We start from the raw sequence: 20284 nt of genomic DNA on the forward strand, positions 1-20284 counted from the left end.
TAGACCAGAGAAGTTCCAGAGGTGCCTTGAATCAAAGTCCCAAGTGAGCAAGCTCAAATGGTTACAATCCAAGTCCTTATATAATGAACCAAGAGGTCCAAGATTGTGACAAACAAGTCTACAATGGTTGGGGGATCATCCCAGGTGTCCCTAGAGGGCTAATTACTGCCTAGCAAGCCCATGGTTTCAAAATTTTACGTTTTAAGTCGGTTAAACGGGCTGGACAGGCAGCTGTCCATTTTCTGCTGCCAGCGACATCTTTACGGACCGTAAGCACAAGGTCTTGCGGTCCGTATGCTCCTCTTACGGACCGTAAGCTTAAACCTTTACGGTCCGTAACCGACCCTTGCGGAACATGCCCAGGTACCCTGCTTACGGACCGTAAGCCAAAGGCCTTGCGGTCCGTATCCGATGACCAGAGATAAAAGTTTGGGAACTTTTAAGTCTTGACCATGCAACCAACAATATCCGAAACATGCCTTCTCTTTTCAGTTTGTGGGACCTCTTGCACAGCCATTGCATGGAAGGAAGGCTCTTACATGTCCCCTTTTCCATATTGGATTCTTGTGGGAGTAATTTGACGGAAAAACCAAGGAAGTTTTGGTTTTTGTAATAATTGAACAAGGTTAATAAATATCTCCTAAATCTTAAAGATTAAGATTATAATCAGATTTTTCTTGTAATAATATTATCAATAGTCCATTTTCCATATAAAGATGGAAATTTTATTTATTCGGAAATCAACCGGTTAGAACATAAGATGTTTATCAAATGATTTATGGATCTTGGGATTTATAATTCGGGTCGCTCAGAGGTGCTTTAATAACATGTCGCCCTTGGGTCGTTCAGAGGTATTTTAAATAACATGACGCCCTCTTTAAAATCCTACCATACATCTCTTTATTTGATCCGGGTTCCTGACATGTGTCCTCCATGACACGTGTCTTTATTTTATTGGACAGGAATTTTTTTTCGAGGTGTTACAGAAACATCCTCTGTTATCTTCATAAACTGAGTCGATTTGGGGAAACCAAGGGTGTATGGGTTGTTTTCGGTGCGAGAACGGGAGGGATCGATGGTTGTCTCTCTCTCTCTCTCTCTCTCTCTCTCTTTGATCGATCTATCTGTCTCTAGTCATTTCTCTCTCTAAATGCGGTGGATGAAGTGAACTGGGATGGAGGAGGGAGTTTAGGTGGCGGAGATGTTGATGTTGGTGGAGTTGCAGGTGGTGGCGGCTGGTGGAAGGGGGTGGAGGCAGGTGGTGGCAGCTGGTGGTAAGAATGTTGGTGGGTGGGTCCCATCTTTAATTTTAATATATCTATTTTAGTGTTTTAATTTAATACTAAGGGCATGTTGGTCATTTTACATGGAGTTAACGGAGAAAACTAACAGACATCCACTCTAGGGACTATCCGAGTAACAAACTGTCAAACCACAGGGAGCACCGGTGTAATTTCCAAAAGTTGGGGACTAAAGGTGAAATTTCACCAAACCACAGGGACTATCCGTGCATTTTACTCTAATAAAAAAACATTAAACTAGATATTAAATTAAACTAAATTTAAACTAACATTAAACTACTAAACTAATGGATAGTCCATGGAATCCCTCTATGGTGCGCCACGTTTATAAGGGTCCTTGGCTAGACCTAAAGTCGGTCAAATGTTATCCGCGCGGGATGACTCATACCCCGAGTTGTAGCGTTGCAGTGCATCGTTTAAGCTTGAGTCAATCACGTTGAGGTATTTGACCAGATCATCCTCTGCTCGTTGCCCAACTTCAAACTTGATCTCTTTTTCACCAACCCTCAATGTCAGTTGTGCTTCGCTCATATCTACCATAACTCGTGCGGTGGGAAGGAAAGGTCGTTCTAGTATGAGCGGAATTTCGGTGTCTTCTTCCATTTCTAGAATAACAAAGTCGGCAGGAAAAACAAATTCTCCTACCTTTATCAATAAGTTTTCTATGACACCTTGAGTGTATTTTACCGACCAGTCCGCAAGTTGGATGCTCATTTTCATAGGATGTGGTTTTCCCAATCCTATTCGGTTGAACATAGAGGCCGGCATTAAATTACTGCTAGCCCCCAAGTCGGCTAGTGCATTGCTTATTGGCGATCCACCAATAGAGCAAGGAATGGTGAAGCTTATGGGATCAATCTTCTTTTGGGGGAGCTTGTTGAGGAGTGTCGTCGAGAATTCTTTACTAAGGGTGACTTGTTGGATGGTTTCAATCTTTCTTTTGTAAGTGAGGAAGTCTCTCATAAATTTGGAATATTTTGGCATTTGAGTGAGGACCTCTACAAAAGGAAGATTGATGTGGAGTTGTTTAAGTAAGCTCACGAACTTAGTAAATTGTTTGCCGGTCTTTTGCCAGAGTAAACGATCGGAGTAAGGGACCGGAGGTGATTTAGTTGTGTCGGTGTCAGTGTTTTGGGGTTGAGTATTTTCGTGGTTATCTTGGGTGGGTGTTTAAGCTTGGATTGGGTTGGTTTGTTGTGGGGTTGACTCACTCTCGGGTCCTACCTTCCGGCTTCTTAGATTGATTACATATACTTGGGCTTTTGGGTTTATTTCGGTGTTACTTGGTAAGGCTCCTTGTGGTCTTTCGGCGAAATGTTGGGCTAGTTGACTAAATTGTTTTTCCAAATTTTGAATACTAGCCCGTTGGTTTCTAATTTCTGTTTCGGTTTCGGTTTGTGGGAACCTTTCCAGAGTATAAGATTATACCAAGATCCTCAATCCTTGTCGGTTCAGTGGTGAAACCAAGAACATGCTGGGGGACATCAAACTTCCAATATACATAGAGGAAGTTATTCTATCCAAACATTTTGTGTTATTGATGGTTTATCTTGTTGTAATGTGATTCTTGGCAGGCCTTGGATACATGAGATGAAGGTTGTTCCTTCAACCTATCACCAGTGTGTGAATCTTCCAACCCCTTGGGGGTGGTAAAAGATAAACAGTGACCAGCAGGAAGCTAAAAACTGCTACACTTCGTTGGTGAAGCCAGCTTCAAGAACAAGGGCAACATAGCAATTACTGAAACCTCCAAGAGATGTCATAGAGGTAAGAGAACATGTTACTAAGAAGTAATTCTAGAACCTGAGGACCCTGAAATTAAGGTATTTGTAGGATCAGGGATCTTTGTTACTATAGAACAACATCTCATATCCTTCCTTAGAAGAAGAAAATCAACCTTTGCATGGAAACATGAAGACATGACATGTATTTCTAAAGATATTATTACACATAAATTAGGTATAGACAAATCTTTCAGGCCCATCCATCAAAAGAGAAGAAAATTTGTACCTGAAAGAAATGCTATTATCCAAGAAGAGGTAAATAAACTCATAAAAGTAGGTATGATTAGGGAGGTAAAATATCTAAGATGGTTAGCCAATGTTGTGGTATTACAAAAGAAAAATGTAAAGTGGAGGGTTTGTGTCAATTTTGTGGCAGATTTTGATAGTGACTTGCAGAAAGAAGCTAAATTGGAGGTTCAACAACTTGAAGAAACCAAGGATCCTTGTGTACCCTTCACTGAGGGAGCCTCAAATGCCAAAGGAACTGGATTAGGAATACTATTAAAATCACAACTATAGCTAGTGAATTTCAAGCCACTAATAAGGAGGCAGAGTATGAAGCATTAATAGCAGGTTTGCAATTAGCCACATAAATGAGGATCAGGTATCTTCAGGTTTATATAGATTCATTGCTAACTACTAACCATTTTAAAGGTTCATATGCTGTAAAAGGTGAAAAACTAATCAAATACATATAAATAGTAAAAGAACTTGCAAAATATTTCGATTCCTTTAGCATAATATAGGTACCCAGAGAGGAGAAGCAGGGGCAGATGCTTTAGTAAATTTAGGATTAGCCCTGAAAATCCTAGAAGATATAAATATACCTATCATTCACATTCTCTTCCCTGCAATTGGGGAACATGACATAATGGAGGTGGTAAAGGATACTACAATAGCATCCAAAGATCCGCAATTGGATTCAGGATCATGGATCCTCCCAATCATGGAAATCATCCAAAATGAAGAAATCCCTACAGGAGAGAATCCTAGAGCCTTCAGAGGCAAGGTATCTCAATTTGTTATATTACATGACAGTCTATATAAAGTGTCTCTTGCATGTCCCTATTTACGATGCATCGAGGATCCTTAAATGCAAGGAATGTAATACTTGTCAAAGGCACAGTAATATCCTACACCTGCTAGCGGAGCCTCTATACCCTATTATCTCTCCTTGGCCATTTATGAAATGGGGGATTGATATAGGTGGCAAGTTACCAAAGACATTAAATGGAAAATTCTTCATGCTTGCTATGACTGACTACCACATCAAGTGGATCGAGGCAGAAGCATTCGTTCAAATTAGGGAAAAGGAGGTTATATCCTTTATTAAAAGAAATATTATTACTAGATTCAGCATTCCCTCTGAAATTATATGTGATAATGGATCCCTGTTTATTGGCAAAAGAACAATTAATTTTTGTGACAGTTGGGGGATCAAGATGATTACTTCTACACCAATTCATCCACAAGTTATGGCCAAGCAGAATCAAGTAACAAGATTATTATCAACAACTTGAAAAAGAAACTAGAATCCAAAAGGGGAAGTGGGCTGAAGAGCTACCATATGTCCTTTGTGCTCATAGAACAACTTCAAAAAATGCCACATGTCAAACGCCATTCTATTTAGTCTTTGGAACTACATGGAAAGGTAAACATTGTCTCAAATATAACTTTAATGAAAAAGGAACCTAAAACTAAAACGCTAAACATAAATATAAGTAAAAAATAAAAATAATAAAGTCCCAAAAAAAAAAAGAAACAAAAAAGCCAATAGGGTGAAAACACTATTCACACAACTTCCTAATTGTAATTTATGTCAAAACATAGACCAACTTGAATTTATACCGATACGTGCATAAAAATATGAATGTAAGAAAATAGTTACCACGCGTTGTGTGGTGTCGAAACGTAAAGTTACTCGAATTTATACACGTCTAATGAAAACGTATTATATTTTACCCGACTCATTTCTAGAAAAAATACGCTAAAACGTAAACCAATTGAAAACATACATAATAATAAGCATAAGAACATATTATATTTTACCCAACTCATTTCCAGAAAAAAAAAAAGTTTCATCTAAACGTAAATCAATTTGAATTTATACCAATACACACATAAAAATGAACACGTAAAACTCAATACAAACTTATTAAAAAGTTAAGGGGCTTTAAACGTCAACGTTGAAAGTTAAACGATAAAAGTATTAGAAAAAACAAAAGAAAATTAAAAAGCAAAAAAGAAAAAGACAAAGACAAAAAAAAACTAAAAATCAAGTTACTGTATATGCAACTTCTATATAATATTAGATTATTATCTTCAAAGTACAAAGAATTAGTTGAGAACAAATTTCTTTTCGACTCAAATTTGATGATTTATTCTGTTTGTTAAGTAATCCGGATTTGCTCATTCGATTGTTATATCCACTCTTTATATTGTAATGAAACAAACTAATAAATTCTCTTTGTTAAGTAATCCGGATTTGCTCATTCGATTGTTATATCCACTCTTCATATTGTAACGAAACAAACTAACAACGACTGAATTTCCGCCGTAAAGGGAACTATGAATGTGAATAGTCACTCACTTGTGAATCCATTTTAAATCACGTATATATTGTTTATGCATATAGATCATGGATTATGATCAAATACAAAGGATCCTAATTGTAAGAAGTGTAAAAAGGATTTATAGAGTGACAAGTGTCCAATAACCTAAAAAAACCCACTACAAAAAAAAAAAAAAAAAAAAAAAAAAAAAAAAAACCCTTAAACATCCACCACCACCAAAAACCTAAACCCCCCCCCCCACACACACACACACATCACCCACCCTAAAAAAAAAATTTTTTTTTTTTTTTTTTGCCGAGGGGGTGGGGGGTGGGGGTTTAGGTTTTTGGGTGGGGGTGGGGGGTGGGTGTGGGTGTTTAGTTTTTTTTTTAGGTTTTTGGGGGGTGGGGGGGGGGTTAGGTTTTTTGGGGGGTTTTTTTGTGAGTTATAGTTTTTTTTTTGTTTTTTTTTGCGGGGGGGGGGGGGGGGGTGTTTAGGTTTTTGGTGGTGATGTAGTGGGTTTAGTTTTAGGTTATTAGACACTTGTCATTTTATAAATTCTTCTTACACTTCTTACAATTAGAAGACTTTGTAGAATAACTTGACCCTATAGATCATTATATAAGACAAAAATAACCATAAACGAATATTTAGTTGCATAGTTAAATAACAACATTATTGATTCAGAGAATTTTTATCACAAGCCTTCATAGTTTGAATAACTAAATAAAAAGTCGATGACAAATAAATTTAAAATGATTAACCAACCAATATGCATAGTTTTTCTTTTTTAACAAATACGCTTTCTTAATATAAATTTACGTAAGTGAACAATCTGGATAGATTATTAAACAAGATTTTTTTAATGACAGCGCCTCTACTTCGCTTTTGCTCTGTATGATTGTTTTAACTATAGTTTGTTTACTGTAAAAGAATATATATTCATTCAGTTATAAGTAACATGTTTACCTTTGATTAAGTTGACAAAATGGTAAAGATTCGAAGGCTATGAAACCTAAAATGTCCAAAGACCATAAAAACCCTAGCTATGATATTACCGAAGGTTCTTCCAGATTACACGGCGGAGTTGCCGACATCCAGTGTCCTCATTATCCTACTTTTAGTTTCTTCTACATTTTATATTTCTTTTTATTTTCTGGTTGTTACAAATCATATCAGTTATCTTATCCATACTTAATAGTTATTAAACCTAATATGTTCGGGTCTATATTTGCATATATGCAAATCGAATCACGTCTTTGTTTTTAGAAAAAAAAAAGAAAAAAAACTATTGCTTTAGAATAATAATAATAATTTTAGAGAAAAAAGAATGGATGTTGATGCCATACGTAAAGCTAAGTGTTTTAAATGGAATAAACGAGAAACTGAGTGAAAGTTTGTCCTTGTAGAAGAGTAAAAGAACATGAAAGTGATTTATAAGAGATATAAACGAATGACTTTTATCGACGAAAATATATGGTGATGAAGGTGAATTGGTGAATACGGGAGGCAATCTGTTGGTGATACTTTATCGAAAATCAGAGTGTTGATGTTTTGATTTCCAACAAATTAGTGATGGGTATTACTGGTGGGATATTTAGCAACGAATTAGTGGTGGATGGTAGAGATTTTTGACATGACGGTTTCACTGAAGGACTAGTGATGAAATTCTCATCGACCTCTTAGTGACAGATTGTACCATTAGGTTAAAAATTAGAGACCGGTTTATGATATTTTTTGAGAAGCGTCTTTCTTTATGGAAAGCGTCTTTTCTTTCTATTGGTGGTGGCTCACGTTGATTCGGTCTGTTCTTGAATGTCTTCCCACGTATTATTTTTCTCTCTATCGGACGCCTATTAAAGTGATTGAAGATTTGGAATGTATTATTAGAAGATTCTTATGGGTTGGTTCGTCGAGTGATAAAAAATCCACTGGGTTGCGTGGGATAGAGTTACTTTTCCGATTAAGATGGGAGGTCTGGGCCTTCATAAACTTAAAGATATTAACACAACTCTGTTGGCTAAATGGGGATGGAGATTTAAAACGGAGAAGAACAATCTTTGGGCGGAAGTGATTAATGCCCTGCACTCGGGAGGGAGTGGTTGGGAAGTGTTTCCGTTAAAGAAGACTCTTGGTGGGGTTTAGAGTAATATTGTGACATCTCTCAATCGGCCTCTTTTTGACGGTTTCTCGGTTTGCAATCTTTTTAAAGGCATGGTTGGAAAAGGTGATAACATTCTGTTTTGGAGGGATCCTTGGTTATTTGAAGTCCCGTTAAAATCCAAGTTCCCTTCTCTTTTTCAGCTTGAGTTGGTTAAGGCGTGTAGTGTCCGTGACAGAATTGAAGGACACGGGTTATGGCTTTGGAAACACGACCCTACAACTTCAACTGAAAGGCTAGAATGGGTCTCCCTTGTTTCGGCGCTTAGGGAGGTGAAGTTGTCTCATGGGGTAGATAAGTGGGTTTGGGTTGGTAGTGGCTCGGATTCTTTCTCAGTCGCGGCAGTGAAGAAACACATCGATTCTAAGAGAGATTATAGCAGTCGTTATGTGCTCGAGTGGTGTAAGTGGGTTCCGCTCAAATGTAATATTTTGGTTTGGCGAGCGGAAATTGATAGGATCCCGACTGTGGAAGTTTTGTCCAGGAGAGGAGTGGTGGTTGCGGACGAGATGTGCAGTTTTTGCGGTTCAGGCCCGGATTCGGTTTCTCACATTTTTACGGCCTGCCCGCTGGCTTTGGCGCTGTGGGAAAAGATCACCCTTTGGTGTCGGGTCAGGAACTTTTTTGTTTTTTCGGTCCGTGACTTGTTAGAAATTCATGAACAAGGTACTAAAGGGGTGTCGGAGAAAGTGGCGCTAAAAGGTATCATCATTGCTTCTTGTTGGTTATTATGGAAGGCCAGGAATGATCTCAGATTCAGTGGTAAGAGAAGAGGAGTCGAAGATATTTTTAGCGAAGTTAGATCATCTAGTTTCTTTTGGTTTAATTTAAACATAGGGCTAAGAAGGGTTCGTTCGCTTGAGAGGATTGGTGTAAATTAATTTGTTAATATGTAAATTGTTTTGTTTGTTTTTTGCCGTCCCGGTCTTCGGGTTCGATTTGTGTTAATGAAGTTCTCTTTTTAGAAAAAAAGGTTACCCACAAATAGTTTTGCCTGTAACTAATTATATTTTAAATAACACTGAAAAAAGTAATTTTATTTTCTATTAATATAAAAAAAAATGTGTAGATGATTAAAAATGTATGTGAAAAATGTAGACAGTTTTACCTCTATCCCGTAGAAATAGAGAGGTTGCTTTAAATGAGATCCTCACTAATATAAATATTTTAAATAATTTTTTTTATAATTTCTAAGTTCAACAAATAAATAATTTACATGAACTTCAACAATTTCGAAACGAAACATGTAAAACAACACCACCAAGTTTTGAATTTGATACTAATTAACAAAATAACGATCCGTTAATCTAAAAATGAAACGAGAAATGAATATAAAAAAAATAAAAAATAAAACATTGCTACTATGGCTACCCATGTGGTGAGCACTTTAAGCTTAGACTGTCCGTTGTGGACACCCGCTAACGGTGGCGTGAGCTACGTCGAAGCCAGGTGGCTTGCGAGCACCACAACATGGCGAAGTTAACGCCGGTGCGAGCGAGCAGAGATGACCATGGTTGCTTGGGCGAGTAAGTTGTTTAATGGTGTTTTGAGGGTGTTAGCTTGGGCAGGGGCGAAGTATTGTGGGTGCCCAGGGGTGCACCCGCCCATCTCAATATTTCGGTTAGAAGTGTATAAGTTCCGATTTTTCGTCCGAAAATTTTAAAATTATATAGGATCGTCCCCCCGATTATTTTTTCTAAATTGTATATCTTAAATATTTATAAACTTTGTATACAAATGATGGGTAGTTTGGTAAATATACACTTTGTTTTATTTGGAACGATTATTATTTGACCCGACTTGAATCGAATAGCCAACCCGACCCGATCCGAAACATAACGATAGGAAAAAAATTTTGGGTCTCATCACTTTACGCCCCCTCGAAAGTTTTGGTCAAGCTCCGCCACTGAGCTTGGGCTATTTGTAAAGTTACCACAACAGGCTCAAGTGAGGTTGCGTGAGTGGGCAAGATGATGAGTAGACGTCTAGTCATCGCCATATGTCACAATATTAGAGGATGAATCAGGGTTGTGGCTTAAGCCACAACGGGTAGTGTTAGAACACAAGACAAGAATGTTGCATAATGCAAGCCATATATGATTCATGTTGCATAATCAGGGTTGTGGCGTAAACGAGCTAGGCCGAGCCCGAGCTCGACTGGGCTCGAGCACGTCTCGTCATGTTTTTCTGAAGCTCGAGCTCGGCTCGGTTTGAGTTTTCTTATTTTAGCTCGAGCTCGGCTCGCGAGTAAAACCCAAAGCTCGAGTCCATTTCAAATTATTTATAATTAAAGTTGTTTAAATCATAAGTTTTAACTTATGTATTTAATAATAATTAGTAATAATTATCTGTTATATATTGGCCTTTTAATATGTGTAAATTTATTTCAAAATAATTATATTTTTCTCTAAATTTCAAAGAAAAAACTTTGACATTTTCTTAATTATGAATAGTTTTAAGCAATTTTAACCAAACATTGGATCGAATCATTCTTCTTTTTTGTTTTCTTCTCCGTTGATTCTTATTATTTTTTTTTCCAAAGATTTACTTCTTCACACACCAACTGTTCTTGTAATTTTCTCACTTGACCTTCAAATCTCAAGTTTCTTGGTAGCTATCATTGGATGGCAGGGAGGTGGGGTGTTCCTTCCTTGTGGGGTTTGCGCCCACAAGGTGTTCGATGAAATGCTCGGAGTAAATTTTCAATGAGCTACGGTTCAAAAAGCCTTTGAACCGTCGGGTATTAGCTCTAGTTTCGTTCTCTTTTTCTAGTTTTGGGTGGAGACATTGCCTAAGTGTCTTGGCTGAGGTTGTTCTCATTTCGTTTTTTTTAGGCCATGTCGAATGGTTTTTGGCCTTGCCCCTTCAAGGGGTTCCATTGTTGCCCCGATGGGGTTGCTGGGTCTAAGGGGATCCCAAGGCTTATGACTCATATTAAACGTCACCATTTTAGTTCGGATGATAGAAAAGATACTTTGAGGCGTGCCATTGCTGAAGACCCTAATCTTTTTACCTCTGTTTGTGAAGCCCTTAGGTTGTCTGAACAATGGTTGTGTTGGGAGTGCATGTGCCTTCACTCTTTCCGGCGGGGGTGTCACCATGAAGATCGGGTTGTTCGGTTTGTGCCATCGGAAGTGGGTGAAGTGGGGTTTATTGTGGGGGCCCCTAGACCGTGTGTAGCATCGGAGGGTTCCCCGTCTGGAGAGGTATGTGTTGATGTTGCTTTACTTGACCGAGTTTTCTCTCTTCCTGTTAAAACTGTTAAGAGCATCCCCTTTAGTTGTCGCATGGCGTTTGCCCAAGCCTTAACCACAGCTTTGGGTAATGTGGTGGTTATGCCTGATTCCGTTGATGCATGGATTCGCCTTCTGCTATTACCTCATTGTACCTTGCCTGTATTTACGCCGGTTAGCCGCCAGGATAAGAGGTCAGGCAACAGAAAAAATGGTCAATGTCTTAGTATACAGCAGGCGTTGTCCCAATGGGGTGACCGTGAGGGGTTTGGCATTCTCATTCAGTCTTTGTTTGCTCAACCTGTGAAGGAGGGTCCCGAGGGATTTAAGAAAATGTCTAATAAAAAAAGCGAGGATGGGAGTTCTAATGTCAAGCAGTGTTTACGTAAGGTTGCCGATGGTCATTTTACCGCTGCGGTTAAGGTCCTTTGTTCTTCTGGAGTTGCACCACTTGATAAGAAAACTATGAAGGCTCTCGTGGATAAACACCCGTGCATGCCCCCTCCGACCATGCCCGCTTTCCTTCCGTCAGAGCCTCACCTTGTAGCGGAGACCGACAATGTGCTTGGGTGTATCAAATCCTTCCCTAAAGGGACGTCATGTGGGAGGGGTGGTTTGAGGCCTCAACACCTTTTGGACGCCCTTTGTGGGGAAGGGTCCGTGATTGCGGTTAGTCTCCTTAGGGCGATTTCAGCTGTGGTTAACTTATTTTTGCGGGGGGGATGCCCGAGGAGTTTGGCGGAGTTTATTGCATCTGCTCCCTTTACGCCCCTTCTCAAGCCCGATAATGGGATTAGGCCTATTGCAGTGGGTTCGATCTGGAGAAGAGTGGTCTCCAAGATAGCGATGAAGGGAGTGGGGAAGGATATGGCCAAATATCTTGGAGACTTTCAGTTTGGGGTCGGGGTTCCAAACGGGGCTGAGGCGGTTCTTCATAGTGCCAACAGGCTCTTAAATATGCACCACCAAGACGGGTCGTTGGCTATGCTTACCGTCGATTTCTCGAATGCCTTTAATCTTGTGGATAGAACTGCTCTTTTAAATGAGGTAAGGAAAATGTGTCCATCCATCTCTGCTTGGGTTGATTTTTTATACGGGCAACCAGCTAGACTTTATGTGGGGAATGATAATATTTGGTCTTCCACGGGGGTTCAGCAGGGGGATCCTTTAGGGCCTCTCCTTTTTGCCCTTGTTTTACACCCTCTTGTTCTCCGAATCAGAGATCGTTGCAAGCTCCTTTTTCACGCCTGGTACCTGGATGATGGGACCCTTATTGGAGATGCTACTCAGGTGGCCAAGGCTTTAGACATCATTAGAGTGGAGGGCCCCTCATTGGGCCTCCTTCTCAACATTAAAAAAACTGAAGTTTTTTGGCCTACATGCGACGGGGTGAAGACTCAAGAGGGTTTATTTCCGCGGGAGATGTAACACGCCAAATTTCGTAAGATATATTACAATGTTTTAATCGCAATATTTGACTTTCAGAAATGATAAACATAGATTTCTACTATTATTAAAGTTTTATAAACTATGGAAAGTTTAAAGCATATGGGCACATAAAGTTAACCAAGTTAGTATGTGAAATGAAATAAGTGGCATGTTTTAAAAGATAGAGGGGTTAAAATGGAAATATGCTATAAATAAACACTTGACAAAAATTAGTCAGTGTTTGGTCTGGGCGTGCGAACGAGAGAAGGAACCAAGGGAACCAAAACCCTAAACAACCTAAAATCATCAAATTGAAAGGGGAATCGAGGGCTGATCGAATGCATGAGTCTAGATACCCTTTAATCTAAGTGTATTGATCATAAGGTGAGTTCAATTTTCTGTTTTAATGCTTCATGATTTAGTGGGTGTTGAACAATTTGTGAAAATTGTATGAAATCGAGTTGTATGTGAATTAGTATCATCATGTAGAACGAGAATCTTGCTCGAATTAGATGAAATTGAAGAACTTGAGTGAAACCCATTTTTGTTCTAGTGGTATGGTGGTATGTAGTGATTTTATGATAGTGAAAGTTATTTGAAATTGAAGCATGAATGTATAAACAGTAGAGTGTTGTTAGATGAACTTGATTGTAGACTAAGAAACTATGTGAAACTAGGTTGAATTGATCATTGTGAAAAGGACTAGTAGGTTATGCATATCATACATGTACATAGTGTTTAAAATGTCATACGCACACCAAGTGTTCGACTAAATGCTTGAATGATAAATTTGTAATTTCCGAATGAATATGAATGTTGTATGATGATAAACTAATAAGAATGTGCCTTATAGTCTTGTACCGAATACCATGATTATGATGCTTACAAGGTGTTTGATAAATGCCTACAAAGTTTGTGTAAAATAGTTACTTTTGACAGCCTTAGATAGTCATCTTGTAAAGGCCGTATCTCATTCGTTATTAGGAGTTAGACAACGAGCCTTATATCGTTGAAAAGGTTGTTTCGCATATTACATTTCATATTTGGTCATAAGAGGCTGATTATGAGATTTAGTGGGTCAAAACAGCATGAAAAGTTAGTAAATTCGTTTTGACAGCAAGCTGTTTGGAAGCATTTCAGCTTCTGTGCTGATTTTGTAAAAATCATATAAAATCATAGGAATGTCCGATTTTTACGATCTTTATATGCTTAGAAAGATCTCTGAGTGTAGATCATTTCATATTTGAACATGAAGAACTGAATCAGAAGATAAATGGGTTAAAATGTGTCGTGAACAGCTGCTGCGCAGAAAGTTGCTGCACATTTTTAGTATAAATATTAAGTAAAAATAGTTGTATTGTTATGCACACTTGTATGAATCATGAACTACTGATTTTAATAAATTATTAGTAAGTTATTTGATTGTTTTAAGTGTCTAAAACACTTAACAACTAGTCTATGCATATGATTGCACCAACGGGTCGAAACGGGTTGTTGATAGAAAAATAGTAGAATGGATGTGTAAAAACCAAGGTGTTAAGAAATGGTACGAAATGTTTAATGTGTGAAACAAGTTGCCTAACTTAGAGAATGTTATCATTCTAAGTATGGAATTTTGAAAGAATAATGAACATGATGTAAATACATAATTATGCATGCTAGAAGCTCATGTATGACTTTTGTGATGATGGAATGATAAATTGTTAGATTGATTAGCATTGTAGTATTATGATACATGTTGAACTCGTTAAGCGATTGACACGTGAATAGAAGTGTGATTAGTGATGCGTATGATTACGTATACTAACTATTGAATGGATGTAATGGAATGAGATAATAGGAACGTGTCAAGGAGAGCTCAAGCATAGGAGGATAACGGGTCAAGATAAGGCAAGGTGACAAATACACTTATTGGAATACTCAAGGTAAGTGATTTCTATAATCACTTCTTTAGTTGTTTAAGTAGTATAATGTTTTAATTATTAAGTTCATATGAAGTTGAGGTTAAATCAATGGATTATTTTGATAAATGCACGAATGGGTCGAATAATTCATAGATGAATAACAAGCCGAATACGTATAAGTTAAGGAATTCCTTAACTCGGATGTTGGACTTCAAGATCACGTGATAGAATATTAAATTACAATCATATAGGAAGAAACGTGACGCAAAACGGACGAAAAATGAGAGAGTTATGTCCGTTTCAGTAAGGATTAATGGCTAGGAAAAGTGCAGAGTTGACACGGCCGGGTGGTGAACTGACACGGCCGGGTGAAGGTTCTGTCAAAATATAATTTATGTGATTTATGCGCCGTAGGCTTCGGTATATTATCCGTGAACTACGACGGGCCTCCCAAACATGATTTCGAGTGTTTCCTTGACGATTATAAGTTGTAAACCCAAGTCTAAGCCTCATGTAATTTATATAAGAGTGTGATAGATGTATGTAATGAAGTTGGACATGTATTACATGTAAATGTATACAAAAATACGTACGGAACACGTAGGTATGAATACATGATTGTAGGTATGATTAAATGTATATTAGGTATGTAGATGTGTATGATTGTAAGTTTGTATGTGTGCAAGTATGTGCGAATGCATGATTCGGATGCATTTGAGAATTAGCGTTACTAATAATGCCCTTGGGTTTGGAATATAAGTTGATTGGATGCATTTAAATGGTTAACGTCCTTTTTATGAAGATGTAGTAAATGAATATGTTGAGATTACGGGTTTGGCTAACCAAGTTATTATTGAGTATGTTTGAAAGTGCAGGTGATGAATGTCGGACTTTCGAAGTGTTGATATAATAATGAAACGGTTGAATGTTGAAAGGATAATCAGACTGAAGTAACTTATGCGGTTAGAATATGCTATGGACGTTTTAGTTTATACAATATTATATGTTTGGTCGTCACCATCTACTAACAGGTTCGTTGTATGAGAGTATATGTCATACCCATTTAATTGGGTAATCGAATGCGTAAGAAAAATGAAAGTACGCACACGAATGGAACTAAAATGACGGTTTTATAAGCAAACAAGTATAATGACTAACTTTTTAAAGCTTTGTTGTTGAATGTAGGTAAATCCTCAATTTTGGCGACTTGGAGAATCGGAGCGAGCGCGTGTTCGTGTTATGCGATACCAAACGCTTCCGCTAGTTTGTTCAAATGTTTTTGACCCAAAATTTGTTGTATTGGTTTTTAGTAGTATCTTGTTGAACGAATTGTAGAATTGTATCTAGTTTGTTTATGTTTAAAACAGGGGTATGCTCGTTTTATGGACGGGTCATGCCCGATTTTTTGTTAAATTATAGTTTGATAATATCACATTTAGGAAGGTGAAATTTTGGGCGTAACAAGTTGGTATCAGAGCCTAGGTTTGAGGGATTCGAGCAAGAGTATCAGTGCTTGAACTCAAACCGATGACTCGTGCAAAAGTGTGCTCGCTCCGAGATCGCCAATGAGGTAAAATTTTAAATTTCGATTGATATAAGTATGTATAGTGTGTTACGGTATAAGTTTTAAGGTTCAAGTAGGCTACGGGTGATAAGGCGTGTAAAATAAGAAGTCCCGGGACCCGTGTAGCTGAAAACGGACCCGGTAAATGGTCGGAACACTCAAAAGAAATTCAGCAGCGTTTCAGCAAACGGGGGGCCGTCGCCGACGGGCTCCTGGCCGTCGCCGACGCCCCCTTAGTCCCGACACCTTAAGTGTCTGCCGACGGGCAAAAGTGGCCGAAGCCACATTCCAGGACCCGTCGCCGACGGGTGTAAGGCCGTCGCCGACGGCTTGTGGAGTAACAATCTGCTAAAAATTTTACTTTAGTATTATTTTCGCGTTTCGAGTTACCGGGTTGTCCGAAGGCCCATTCGAATGTTTATGTAGGGTCCAAATAATGCCTAATAAGATGTATCTAACCACAATTAGTGATTACGATGGAAAGAAACTTGTAAAGGCCTTGTTTTCGTACTTTGAGTTTCTAAATTGTCTAAAAGCTTAAGGAATGTTCGTGTAAGATCTATATAAGGCCTAGTACGACGTATGTGACCACGATTAGTGGATAAGATAGACGGAATATGCTAATCATTTATTTATATGCTATTTATAAGGCCAAGAGCACGCGGGTTATGCGAAGGGTAAGCGCAATTGTTCGGAAGGAATGATCCGTGAATGCGGTCTAGGACCGGCATCAAGGCAAGTAATAAGACGAATTGACCCCTGGTACGTATACTCAACGCGTTGATGTATGAAATAGTATAATTAGGCAAGTGAAAGGAAAATCTAAATGAATATAACAACGACATGGTAAAGGAGTTTTAAAAATGTAACATGTGCCGAAACTTAATTCTTCGGGCATAATGTGGCGATTACGCGAAGACACGAAACTAGTACGTGGATTGCGTACCTGGCCAGTACACAAGAAACGTATGACGTTCGTGAGACTGCGATAATTGTTACATGTATGTCCGTTAGAATTGGGTAGCAGGTGGGCGTACGAGTGAAATGAGTAGTAAGACTCTCAGGAGATTGAGAGTACTACGTAAGAGTACAAAATGCAAGTGATAAGAATAAAATGTTGAATCCGTAAGAAGTACGGACCAACAATGTATGAATGCAATGCTTGAATCCGCGAGACGGATTCAAGGAATGAAAGATATGAATGCAATGCTTGAATCCGCGAGACGGATTCAAGGAATGAAAGATACGAATGCAATGCTTGAATCCGCGAGACGGATTCAAGGAATGAAAGATACGAATGCAATGCTTGAATCCGCGAGACGGATTCAAGGAATGAAAGATACGAATGCAATGCTTGAATCCGCGAGACGGATTCAAGGAATGAAAGATACGAATGCAATGCTTGAATCTGCGAGACGGATTCAAAGAATGAAAGATATGGATGCAATGCTTGAATCCGCGAGACGGATTCAAGAAATGAAAGGCATGAATGCAATGTTCAAATCCGCGAAGCGGACTTAAGGTATAAAAAGGCGAAAACTAGTCTACATAAGAAGAGTCAATAGTTTGACCATGATTGCGTCAAACAAGTCATATAAGTAAATGTAAAGCAAATGAACAAAGAAATGACAAGAATGAAGATATTCGAATGTGAAGTAATTACGTACCAAACAAATAAATGTTCCTTAAGTGATGTGATTCAGTTTATGCTTGAACTTCTATATATATATATATATATGAATATATTTATGTAAATTGCGTTTTGTACAAGAATGGTCGAAAGGATAAATGGGTCATACGGGTCAGATGGCGATCTCCATTTGAACTCGGTAGTTAATGTTTTGATATGTTAAGTTTTGTACTCATAGGTGAGCTTGATGAATGGACACGCAATGTTACTAATCAGAAAGGAAGGATAATCGTAAGGTATGGATAACGAATCAATGGAATTTACTTCCGTCAGGTATGTATAAAAAGAAGTGTAACTTTAATAGAGGTTAGTACTCGACTAGAAATGGATGTGTCAGAATAGAATGTATGTATATATACAAACCGTAATGCAAAATGTGGAGTGAATTTCAAAATGTTCGTAATGATCGTCGGGTAGTATTGAACTTGAATGCTCGTAACTGTGGAAATTCTGATAGAATATAAGAGACGATAAGTATCCTTAAGAAATGCTAACTTTGATGCTCGGCTTGTTGGCCATGTTCATTTGAACAAGACATTGTAGAAAAGATACGCATGGCATAAATAACAATAATAACCATGGAAATAATGCTTAGTCTTCGTGATTTAAGTATGGATAAGTAAGTTTAAGAAGGGACGTTGGTAACGGGATGATAGGGTTTGCTCGTGGTGAACATAATGAAATAATGTATATGATATAATGATAGAATGAAACAAATCATAGAAAGTGAAAACGACACTAATAAGAGCTCTGGATCAGATTATGAGTTTTATGTGATTATGAAAATAAATTACATAATTTAAGAACGTAAGGACAATGCGTACAATCATGTTTAGGTATGAAACAAACTTTTGACCAAGATCCCGAATGTATTCATGTTGTAATAAGCATCGTGAATGAATAGATGGAAAGGTAAGAGTAGTATTGGTCTACTAAGAATAAGAAAGGTTTCGGGGACGAAACCTTCTTTAAGGGGGGTAGACTTGTAACACGCCAAATTTCGTAAGATATATTACAATGTTTTAATCGCAATATTTGACTTTCAGAAATGATAAACATAGATTTCTACTATTATTAAAGTTTTATAAACTATGGAAAGTTTAAAGCATATGGGCACATAAAGTTAACCAAGTTAGTATGTGAAATGAAATAAGTGGCATGTTTTAAAAGATAGAGGGGTTAAAATGGAAATATGCTATAAATAAACACTTGAAAAAAATTAGTCAGTGTTTGGTCTGGGCGTGCGAACGAGAGAAGGAACCAAGGGAACCAAAACCCTAAACAACCTAAAATCATCAAATTGAAAGGGGAATCGAGGGCTGATCGAATGCATGAGTCTAGATACCCTTTAATCTAAGTGTATTGATCATAAGGTGAGTTCAATTTTCTGTTTTAATGCTTCATGATTTAGTGGGTGTTGAACAATTTGTGAAAATTGTATGAAATCGAGTTGTATGTGAATTAGTATCATCATGTAGAACGAGAATCTTGCTCGAATTAGATGAAATTGAAGAACTTGAGTGAAACCCATTTTTGTTCTAGTGGTATGGTGGTATGTAGTGATTTTATGATAGTGAAAGTTATTTGAAATTGAAGCATGAATGTATAAACAGTAGAGTGTTGTTAGATGAACTTGATTGTAGACTAAGAAACTATGTGAAACTAGGTTGAATTGATCATTGTGAAAAGGACTAGTAGGTTATGCATATCATACATGTACATAGTGTTTAAAATGTCATACGCACACCAAGTGTTCGACTAAATGCTTGAATGATAAATTTGTAATTTCCGAATGAATATGAATGTTGTATGATGATAAACTAATAAGAATGTGCCTTATAGTCTTGTACCGAATACCATGATTATGATGCTTACAAGGTGTTTGATAAATGCCTACAAAGTTTGTGTAAAATAGTTACTTTTGACAGCCTTAGATAGTCATCTTGTAAAGGCCGTATCTAATTCGTTATTAGGAGTTAGACAACGAGCCTTATATCGTTGAAAAGGTTGTTTCGCATATTACATTTCATATTTGGTCATAAGAGGCTGATTATGAGATTTAGTGGGTCAAAACAGCATGAAAAGTTAGTAAATTCGTTTTGACAGCAAGCTGTTTGGAAGCATTTCAGCTTCTGTGCTGATTTTGTAAAAATCATATAAAATCATAGGAATGTCCGATTTTTACGATCTTTATATGCTTAGAAAGATCTCTGAGTGTAGATCATTTCATATTTGAACATGAAGAACTGAATCAGAAGATAAATGGGTTAAAATGTGTCGTGAACAGCTGCTGCGCAGAAAGTTGCTGCACATTTTTAGTATAAATATTAAGTAAAAATAGTTGTATTGTTATGCACACTTGTATGAATCATGAACTACTGATTTTAATAAATTATTAGTAAGTTATTTGATTGTTTTAAGTGTCTAAAACACTTAACAACTAGTCTATGCATATGATTGCACCAACGGGTCGAAACATAAAAACTTATATTATTAAATGGGTAAAAAAATAAATATTTTTTTTTTTACTAAAATACTCTAGTTGAAAGCAAAGTTAAATTATTACTTTTGGTTACATCATATAAATAAAATAGCCTTTATATTTATATATAATAGATTATTTGATAAAAACTCCAGTTTTAACTACAAGTTTAATTTTTATCAACA

The 20284-nt window shown here is 37.5% G+C and overlaps 1 protein-coding gene and 1 long non-coding RNA gene across 2 annotated transcripts; one reads left to right on the forward strand and one right to left on the reverse strand.

Annotated features, from left to right (window-relative positions):
• Positions 1 to 1658: 1658 nt before the first annotated feature.
• LOC110875904 lies at positions 1659 to 2285 on the reverse strand. The gene has a single exon (XM_022124099.1). It carries the CDS (start codon positions 2283 to 2285, stop codon positions 1659 to 1661), a length of 627 nt encoding a protein of 208 aa, XP_021979791.1.
• Positions 2286 to 12606: 10321 nt separating this feature from the next.
• Positions 12607 to 18714, forward strand: LOC110877948. The gene is made up of 4 exons (XR_002557433.2): positions 12607 to 12843; positions 14300 to 15933; positions 16578 to 16689; positions 17796 to 18714. It is a non-coding gene; the product is annotated as an uncharacterized LOC110877948 (long non-coding RNA).
• Positions 18715 to 20284: the final 1570 nt, after the last annotated feature.

This window comes from Helianthus annuus, chromosome 9 (assembly GCF_002127325.2).
Source record: "Helianthus annuus cultivar XRQ/B chromosome 9, HanXRQr2.0-SUNRISE, whole genome shotgun sequence".
NCBI classification, from domain to species: domain Eukaryota; kingdom Viridiplantae; phylum Streptophyta; class Magnoliopsida; order Asterales; family Asteraceae; genus Helianthus; species Helianthus annuus.